This window comes from Curcuma longa, chromosome 11 (genome assembly GCF_044706935.1).
Source record: "Curcuma longa cultivar G26 ecotype Majalengka, Jawa Barat chromosome 11, ITB_CL_G26_1.1, whole genome shotgun sequence".
NCBI lineage: Eukaryota > Viridiplantae > Streptophyta > Magnoliopsida > Zingiberales > Zingiberaceae > Curcuma > Curcuma longa.
In genome coordinates, this window is record NC_133871.1 from 9446079 (window position 1) to 9456098 (window position 10020).

At 42.1% G+C, this 10020-nt stretch overlaps 3 protein-coding genes across 3 annotated transcripts; 1 reads left to right on the plus strand and 2 right to left on the minus strand.

Moving 5' to 3' along the window:
- The first annotated feature begins 773 nt into the window (after positions 1 to 773).
- LOC141839439 (protein NRT1/ PTR FAMILY 4.4-like) lies at positions 774 to 3363 on the plus strand. Its single transcript, XM_074727183.1, has 5 exons — positions 774 to 931; positions 1066 to 1283; positions 1457 to 1897; positions 1980 to 2128; positions 2336 to 3363. The coding sequence occupies exons 1-5, from the start codon at positions 805 to 807 to the stop codon at positions 3246 to 3248; spliced, it is 1848 nt and encodes a 615-aa protein (XP_074583284.1). The 5' UTR covers positions 774 to 804; the 3' UTR covers positions 3249 to 3363.
- Positions 3364 to 4340: 977 nt separating this feature from the next.
- Positions 4341 to 6428, minus strand: LOC141841643 (GCN5-related N-acetyltransferase 10, chloroplastic). Its single transcript, XM_074729824.1, has 4 exons — positions 6016 to 6428; positions 5835 to 5887; positions 4970 to 5149; positions 4341 to 4694 (listed from the first exon to the last, which is right to left on the minus strand). Exons 1-4 carry the CDS (start codon positions 6391 to 6393, stop codon positions 4445 to 4447), a joined length of 861 nt encoding a protein of 286 aa, XP_074585925.1. The 5' UTR covers positions 6394 to 6428; the 3' UTR covers positions 4341 to 4444.
- Positions 6429 to 6655: 227 nt separating this feature from the next.
- On the minus strand, positions 6656 to 8599 carry LOC141842024 (uncharacterized). The gene is made up of 3 exons (XM_074730237.1): positions 8376 to 8599; positions 7618 to 7844; positions 6656 to 7543 (listed from the first exon to the last, which is right to left on the minus strand). Exons 2-3 carry the CDS (start codon positions 7817 to 7819, stop codon positions 6795 to 6797), a joined length of 951 nt encoding a protein of 316 aa, XP_074586338.1. The 5' UTR covers positions 7820 to 7844; positions 8376 to 8599; the 3' UTR covers positions 6656 to 6794.
- Positions 8600 to 10020: the final 1421 nt, after the last annotated feature.

The window sequence follows — 10020 nt, forward strand, 5'->3', positions numbered from 1 at the left end:
ACTTCCTTGGTCTGGAAGAACATTCAGTCATGTGATGCATGAGTTAATGGAATCAAAAGGCAAAGTAAGTATTTCTTACATTCATGAGATCATTTATGTTTAACTTTTGGTGAGATTGATTTATCCGAGTAAATATGAATTTGGTCAATATCAAAATGAAGATTTTCTAATGTTGCAACTGGTAAGGCTTCCAGACACTCACCTCTCTGGTGCCGTTGACTTAAAGGCCACAAGTTAGTGCTATTAGCTTTATAACCTCACTTTGTAGGGAAAATATTCAAAGAGCTACCTTTGTTGCCCTAGTGAAGCTTCTCGTTTGCAATATGGATGATAAAAAATAGTATCTTACTATTGTATGGTTCTGTTGTAGTTATGCAAAAGGATCTCTGTAAACTGGAAATCTTTTTCATGCAGATCCTATTCTGTACATACGCAAGTATATCCTTTTGTTTATTTGGTGTTGTAATGCTGTTCTGTGGGGAAACACAGCCACTTGCCAGCATTTTATACGAGCAATCAATAGATTGTCCATTAAGGGTTGGAAAGTAAGCAGTTAAATGTAAATCATTTTCTCCTTTTTTCTTCCTTTCTTTTGTTGCAATCAACTTGTGTTGTTATCCCTCTCAGCACACTAATTAGCAGCATAAGAAATTTACAACAGGGTGGTGCACTATCCAGTGACTGTTGAAGCCATCAACTCTTCTCATCTCTCTCTGGTAAACAATATAAATAGCTGGATCAAGTTGGTAAGACTTTACCAAGGTTGTGCTGGGGATCCTCTCATCAACAGAAAGATTGAGTGATATGGATGCCCAAACAAGGCATGGCAGTAGCGAAGAATTGATGTGTGCTGAGGTCTTTCTCGACTGGAAGGGTAGACCCTGCAAGGCCAGCAAGCATGGAGGGATGAGAGCTGCAGTGTTCTTGTTAGGTGTTTCTTCTTTCACTTGCTTTCAAAGAAAGACATGAACTTTGTGTGCATTTAGTTGTGTAAAGTTTCTGAATTTACTTATAATTTGAAGTTTTGAAGCAAGTGGAACTCACATTTGTTCTTCATTTTCACAGGACTTCAAGCGCTAGAAATGATGGCCATTGCTGCTGTGGGCAACAACCTGATAACCTATGTATTCAATGAGATGCACTTCCCTCTGTCAAAATCAGCAAACGTGGTGACCAATTTCATCGGCACAGTGTTCCTCCTCTCCCTTCTTGGTGGTTTCTTGTCGGATTCTTATCTCGGGAGCTACCGAACCATGTTCGCTTTCGGAATCATTGAGCTTTCAGTTAAGTCTCCTCCACTTCAACAAAACACACACTTTGATAACATAAGCTCAAGTGAATCACGTTATTTGGCACTGAATTAGATCACACTCAAGAACACTTAGCTTCTGTTTGTTATTTTTTCTTTGACAAATTTGTCTGATGTTGTTTGTTTTGTATCGCTTTTCGCTGTCAGGGCTTCATGCTACTCACAGTTCAAGCACATTTTCCCCAACTGAGGCCTCCCCACTGCAATATGATATCAGAAGGGGACCTCTGTGTGCAAGCCAAAGGATTCAAAGCCATGATATTCTACATTGCACTCTACTTGGTGGCCCTGGGGAGTGGCTGCCTCAAGCCAAATATCATCTCGCAAGGAGCTGACCAATTCCCCAAGGATGATCCCAATCACTCGAAGAAGCTTTCCACTTACTTCAACACAGCTTACTTCAGCTTCTGTGTCGGTGAATTGATTGCGCTAACGGTTCTCGTTTGGGTCCAGACAAGGTCGGGAATGGATGTTGGGTTCAGTTTATCAGCAGCGACAATGGCAGCCGGACTCATTAGCTTGATCTGTGGGATGTTCTACTACAGAAACAAGCCCCCACAGGGGAGCATTTTCACCCCAATTGCAAATGTAAGATAATAGAGGACTTTAATCTGCTCCATCTGGCTATTGCACTAAACCAATTCAGTTGATATAATTTCGGGTCTGGCAGGTTCTTGTGGCAGCCATTATGATGAGAAAACAAGTGTCCCCGAATGCTAAAATGTTCGATCGTGTCAGAAATGATCTTTCTGATAACAATACCATCGAGTGTCTTGATCCCTCCTCTCATGTTGGAAGAATTCATGCAGAAAAGTTCAGGTACTTTGCTTTCTCCTGATTGTAAACTTAATTGTCAATATTTAGTTGCTCTTCAGAAACTGTTTCTTAGCATTCATGGCATGCTAATCTTGTGAAGTGATTGCACAAGATGTGTTGCTCTTTTTTGTTTCGGTTAAAACTGTGCGTGTGCATGTGTTCAGTTAATGTTATGATCTTGAATCTGATACTGAATCTGAACATTTTCAGATTCCTGAATAAAGCATGCATACAAGTTCCTGGTGATTCGAACGCCAAAGAAAGTTCATGGACGCAATGCACCGTTGCACAAGTCGAGCAAGTGAAGATAATCCTCTCAGTGATACCGATATTCGCTTGCACAATCATCTTTAACACCATATTAGCTCAACTCCAGACCTTCTCGGTCCAACAAGGAAGTGAGATGAATGCACAAGTGACTGAAGCATTTGAAATCCCACCCGCTTCCCTCCAAGCCATCCCTTACCTCATGCTCATAGTCCTAGTCCCCCTCTATGAGATCGGCTTCGTCCCGCTGGCCCGAAAGTTCACCAAAAAGGACTCAGGCATCTCCTCGCTGCACCGCATTGGTTTAGGCCTCTTCACGGTGACATTCTCAATGGTGTCCGCCGCGCTGGTGGAGAAGAAGAGGAGGGATCTCGCCGTGAAGTCAGGCAAGCAATTGTCCATCTTTTGGATCGCACCGCAGTTCCTGATCTTCGGCATATCCGAGATGTTCACCGCAGTGGGACTCATTGAGTTCTTCTACAAGCAGTCCATGGCAAGGATGCAGGCCTTCTTAACAGCCATGACCTACTGCTCCTACTCCTTTGGCTTCTACCTGAGCTCGCTCCTTGTCTCATTGGTGAACAAGGTAACATCTTCAGGGCCTTCGACCAGAGGCTGGCTCAGTGACAACAACTTGAACAAGGACAGATTGGACCTCTTCTACTGGCTTCTTGCAGCACTGAGCCTGCTTAATTTTATCAATTATCTATATTGGTCAAGATGGTATTCAGATGATGATCCTTCTTCTTCTCCATCAGACTCTCCTCCCAGCAATCTGCCTTGTGTTGAGGAAGAAGACTACACTGGATTGGTCAGCTCCTCAAAGATCATTGAAGATCAGGACATACCGGTATAAAGCAAAAACAAAAAAGAAAAAGAAGAAGGGCATATGTTGTATGAATGACCTCTACTAATTATTTGTCTAACTTTAACCCAACTTAGTGGTGGAATTATGAAGCTCTTTCTTATCAGTTTTGCTTCTTTAGTGATTCAATGGCCACACATCAACTTTAAAGGTGAAAGAGTCTTAAAGAGGAGTTAGGTCTGATTCCATTAGGATAGGGACTAATGCCTTCATTGATAATGTGAGTAGTGTTTAGTTTGGCTGAGGCATTCACCCAAGGTGTATAATTAATTGTAGTGGGTTATTTAAGCTGCCAGAGCTTTTATGAAAGGCTCTGTCTAAACCCTAAAGGCCTTAAACCCCTTGCGAAATTTTGTTCAGATTTGCTACATATTGCAAATCTGAAAATTTCTCAAGACATTCATCTGTCCTCCAAAATTTCTACCTAAAAGGCATAGGGAGAGTGAAATTTAGGGAGAAAGAAGCATAATTGAAAGCTGTTATTGTGCTTCTTACCTTCAAGTGTCCATTAAGATAACATAGACTTTTCTTACACTGAACAAAAACTATATCATTAGATTTTTCATTGCCTTTAATCCACAGTAACAAATAATACTAATACTTTTCATGCCAATCATAGACATTAAATCAATCTTATAGAAACTTGGAACACAAAAAATCTATATTTTTCATGTTAACTCCAACAATAGTTTCTCAGATATGAACTTGGTTGTATTAAATTTTCTTTTGGTGATTGAGCCTAAAGTCTTCTTAAAATGTGATGTTTCATAGATTCAGAAAGTTATCTTTCTTCTGCATTTAGCATAAAATTTACTGTTTGCCCTTTATATATTTGCCATTCAATGATCCTGATCTTGAAAAAAAAACATTCACTGAGATTGATAACTGATTAAATGTGTTTCTAGCTTTCTTTCTTTGTGCGAGTTCGTTTATTAATGTCAATTAGCTTGACAAAGAACTGCTACGAGTTAACTATCCAGTTTTCTTAAGGTGAGTTTTTTTTTTATATTTGAGGGAAAAAATGGCAAGATTACTTTGAGGTCTATCTTGCAAGAGCAAGGAACAATTCACCATAATTTTCTATCTTTCAGTATGAATTTGTCGTTTACATTCATAATACAGTAACAAAATGGTCACCTTCTTTTCTGATAATCCAATCAGTAATCAAAAGAAAAGTGCAAAGGATGCTACAAATTTTCAACTTGTTCATGTGAAGTTTCAGAAAAAGGAGACCGCTTAACCATCAGAACACGTCGCCTTCTCCCGATCAAAGTAATCCAGACAGGGTCTCTGGATACCACTTCGTAGCCTGTGTTTGCGTACAACTTTCGCGCTCCGAAGTCGTCTTCATGAGCTCTCAGTGCCAAGTAGCTGAAGCCCCACAAAACTGATAGCATGTCACAAGCCTTGAGCAGTGCAGTTGCTACCTTTTGCCTCCTGTTGAATTGTTTCTTCAGTGGATTGCTCATGAATCACAGCAATGAACACAAATATGACAAATTGCAAAGTTCCCAATTCATTCATGTTTTCCCAAGTTGCATCAAGTATCAAAAGTATTGACAAGTTAAAGCAAATTATAGAGTAACAATGTGGTACGGTTCCAACCAGAGTTTGATAGAGTCCAGAGAACTATTGATCTACTGGTGGCTTCATTTCCATTCATATGAATTCAACTGTGAAAAACTTTATTGATGAATAAGGTTTACGCTTACCTAAACTTTGTTAGAACTGCGATTCCTGAAACGTAGAGATACTCCCCTTCACCTTGAATATGACTAAGAACATCATCATCTCGCTGGACGGTGACATCAACAACCCCAACAATCTCCTTCTGTGGCTCCCAACTTGAACTATGTTCATCAGCAGCAGCTTCGGCAACCAAACAAGCATACCTGATAAGGAAGCAGTAAGGCAGGTAAAGACTGTTACACTCATGAAAGACATATGAGGCTCAACAAGTCAGGTTGTGGCTCAAGTGTCAAACAAACTCTATTTCAAAGTTTTCCTTGTATAGTTTTCGATATGATTTTATATGGTGATGACTAGGGCTGCAAATTGCGAATTACCTATGATCACAGACCTAAGAGATGCCTGGGGGGTATATGAAGAGGCTACAGTAGACCAAAAGAAAGACATCTAGAGACAATTTTCTACTCGACTCAAGCTTTTTGGTGTTCGGTGAGTGCCTAAGATTTCTTCCTGTTAGTGTTGTGTTGAGGAAAGTAGCCGAAAGATGATTGAATGGTCTCTTTTACAAGATATGGACATCTATTTATGGTATTCTTGTTGGATTTTGCTCAAATGTTATACAACCTTAGACTCTCTTATCGATATAGAATTATAGTGAACTTACGTTCTTTCTTTGTATGTTTATGTTGTTCTATGAAGGAAGGTGAAGATTCTACTAAGGAAGGTGAAGATTACATCATGTGGGCTATGATAGACTTCTATCATGTGGGCTATGATAAAAGTTATTTTTCATTCTAGAGATTTTGAATTTAGACACGATCTAATAAAATGCACGAGTTCATGAACATAAAAGCCATTGTTTAAAGATTACTGGAGCTAAAAACTGACCTATCAGGCGGCGAATTCAGCAATCGATAAGAAAGAGCAGAGATCACCTCAGCCTGTCTTGTGCAGATCAATTCAGAAAACAATAGAACAACATTCACACATGAAGTTAGAGCCATAAGAAAGACGAAAAGTTAATTAACCTACAGAAATTAAAGATCAAGAAGTAAAGTGGAGTTCTTACTTTGAAGAATTCGAAGAAGAGGTCGTCGAACAAGGCGACCGGAGTGTGGAAAGCTTCCGCTTGGACGTGAGCCACCTTCCTCATCTCTTCTCGCACCTTCACCATCCTCCTCACTCCCCACCGGCTCTCCCTCGCCAAGTACTTCCCGTCCTGGCCTTGGCCAACCACCACAACTCCGGCTGCCGCGGCGGAGGAGGAGGCGGCGACGACGAGACGGCTCGACTGGATTTTGCTCATGTTCAATCCAAACCTGCACTTGCTGGTGGGTGCTGGGAAGAGATTGCTGTTCGTGTGATTGTAGCAGTGGAAGTGCGATCTCTGGAGGAAGTTCTGAGGGAAGGTTTTGAGGAGGAAGGAGGAAGAAGTGCTTGTTGCCATGTTGATTTCTTGCAGCAAGAAGAAGAAGAAGAAGAAGAAGAGTAACACAGTGTTTGTTGAGTTGGTGAAGGAATTGTGAACGAGAGAGGAGAGCCACTGTGTACCTCTAAATTTTGTGTGTTTTTAGTGCAATAATAATAATATATTATTATTATTATTAAATAAATATATGTTGGAGATAAAATGTGAATTTCAATTTTTAAAAAATTCAGATAATTACAAAAAATCGAGAAAGTAGCTTGAGGAAAAACCAAGCTTTAACTCTATTTATCATGGAAAAACAGAAAAGAAAAAAAGAATATGCACCGTCCGATGAGCGTTACGAATTAATCGCCGCCGTCGGTTCGCAAGAGTTTAATAAGTGGTGCGATCGCTTGCACGAATCTTGAAGGCTCTGTTGGCTATTCCCAGATGACTGGCTCCCGCGCTACGTTGCGGAATGGCGAGGTGCTCCTCGACGCGCGGCCGGAGTGTGACTCCTCGCCGGCGCTCCTGAGGTGGAGGCCGCCACGCGGCAAGAAGCACCCGGACGCTTCGTGTCGCGGGGCTGGGCTCGGCCTCCAGCCTCCACTTCCGCCGGCGACGTGCGGCTGCAAAGCAGGGGTGGGTTGCCGGTGGGATGAGTGATGGTGCTGCGCAGGGTGGTGGAGATGGTGATGGTGGCGCAGGTTTTGGTGATGCTGCCCCGTCGGGTTCAGTGACCTTCCGCCGTCGAGGTCGGGCGAGCTCTGGACGCGGTGCATCCCTCCGCCTCCGAGTGCGACGGGGCGCGAGGCGAAGAAGGCGCCGGAGCAGTCGGTTGTGGAGGTGGGGGAGTTCGCGCCGGAGGAGACGTTGGAGATGCTGAAGACCGGAGGACTGCCGGGCATGACCGCGTTGATGGCGTCAACGTAGCGCTGGCCGAGGGTCGCGGCGGGAGCCGTGTCGGAGGCAGAGGAAGGGGAGGGGAAGAGGAAGAGGCGGAAGCGGGGAGAGGAGACGGCGGAGGGAGAGCGAGGGTGGAGCGCGTCGACGCGGTCGTACTCGTCGAGCATGTGCGCAAGGTCCTCGTCGCCGGCGACGGTGACGAGGATGTCCAGGTCCTCCGACACCAGTTGGTACTTGATCACCTTGCACCGCCGGAACATCGCCTGAATCCTCTCCTTGAGCTCTGCATCCACACAGCGTCGTCACTCACGGCGAGAACAAAGCAAGAAGCTCGAGGGTGAAGAATGCAGGCCAGACCTGAGAAGGAGACGGCGCGGGTGACGACGAGAACGCGGGTGTCGCCGCCGACGTACTTGAGGCGGCCATCGGAGGGGCGGGGGAGGATCTTCCCGCCGAAGCTGCAGAGGAACTTGAGCCGGGCGTTCTTGGAGGACGACAGCGACGCGGAGGAGGAAGACGAGGGGCAGTCGTCTTCTCCTCCTGCGGATGCTGCTGCCATCAAAGTTGCTTCTTCAGATCGATCGCTGAAATTAAACAATCACTGGAATCATTCTACGAGCAACAATTCAACAAACAGGTGACAAGCAATTTTTGTGAATCGAATCGAATCGCGATCAAGCGATCAATTCGCAGGAGCAGAATATGAACTCCAGAATCCTCAAATCTGATTCAACGGTCAGCCAATAGAAACTCAACCAAAAAAGTTTAACTTTCAATCGCATTTCTTCAGAGAGAGAGAGAGAGGCCATGAAATCAAGCAGTAAAAAAAAATAAAAATGTTCTTTTAAAGGTTCCTGAAAAAACAAACATACTTTCGCAGGCGAGCGAACAGAAGATTATTGAAACCCTAACATGATTCGACAATCAACCTTATCGCCTTTGACCAGAGAGAGACGCCGTAAAAGCTAGAAGTAGAAAACATCTTCATTTTCATCCCGGTGGATGAGATTTAGGGTTCGGCAGCATTTTTGCAGGAGGCGAGACAAATCGAATGGCAGAAAAGCGAGTGAAACGAAAATAATTGTATCAAAGGGGAAGGGAGGAGGAAGGCTCACCTTCTCTAAGAGGTCGCAGCTGTCGATTGATCATCGAGATGGTTCCCTTCTCTTTGCTCGATGGCATCGTCCGTCGTCTTGGCAAAGAAGAAGTGGCCGAGAAAGAGAGGGGGAAAAGGATACGAAATTGAAGGCGGAAGGAAGAGGAGGGAAGCGACAACCACCACCGGTGAATTCGGCGGACCTCCTTGTCGATCGGAGCCGCCGTCGGTCCAACTCGATCGCTAGCAAGGCCATCCGCGTATGAAATATTGGATATATTCATCAATACACTTCCATAAAAAGGAAGAAAGAAATGAAAGGATATATACTTTTCTTCACCAAATGGCGATTTTTTTTGGCTCATTGATTTTAAAAAAAAAAAAAATCACACGCAACCGTCCATCTCAATAGAATTCAAAATTTTAAACACACGATCATAAATATTTTAAATCCTCTCTTTTTATAAATTTAAGAAAATTCATCCATTATGATCATTCTAATTAATATTTTTCTAAATACATTTTAATCAAATTTTCCAAATCAAACATACTTCATCTTCTCTTGAATTTAATTGTAAATTTAACTGTGCTTGAATTATCTGGACAACATGAGGATGTTTTTTATATGAGATAATATGAGATCTCAAGTTTATTGTTGCATCATAAAATTTTTTTTATCATAATATTTACATTTAATTTTTATCTCCGATGCATTAGTAAATTTTATGAAATTATCTTATACTTCACTTTTTAGTTTCATTACTTTTCTCTTGGTTACCTTTTTTTTAGAATCTACGATAATTTTTATTCCTACTAAGGATCAATTTCAGATTATTATGGTACGAAATAACTATTATCAATAATATTTGATAAATCTCTTTACATTAATATCAGACAAATATTAATCACAATTCACAAATGTATGTACACTATCCAAAAGATTGCAAGATGTTATAACATTGTTTAAAATATAATTGATTAAAGTCAAAAATTGAAAGATAAATAAAATCAAAACGGATATTTAAACAGTTAAATACTTAAATTTATCGACGGTTGCTAGCTATTGTGTCCCCAACATGAGGAATGCTGGGAAGATGAGGGCACTCGGGAGGAATAGTACATAAGCCTGATTGGGATTTATTATTATTTTTTTTTTTTGTGTCATTAGAAGATGAGGACACTTGGGAGGAATAGCAAGAGACGACAAAAGATGAACACACTCGAGCCGACAACAAAAGCGACAAGAGAAAAGAGGTCTAAGGTGGACTGATGGAACCTCGAAGTCACAAGCACCCTCGCGCAAGAGCAAAGAGAGGGGAACAAGGCAAGCGCCTGCGGCGAGAATGACAAGAAGGCACTTGCGGCGAGAGCGACAGTAGAAGAGAGTACTGAGATGGACCGACGAAACCTCGAAATCACAAGCGCCCTCCTGCGAGAGCAAGAAGAGGGGATCGAGATAGTCGTTGATAGCAAGAGCGACGGAAAGGCACTGACAAGAAGAGCAACAACCAATGGGAGAAGATTAGGACAACAAAAAAAAATGCAAAGAAGTTGAGACGCATGATGTGAGTGAGCGAGTTGATTTTTACTTTTTAATAATTTTACATTTAAATCCAATTTATTTAAAAATTTGATTTTTTTTCAATTTAATCAAATGATAAAAT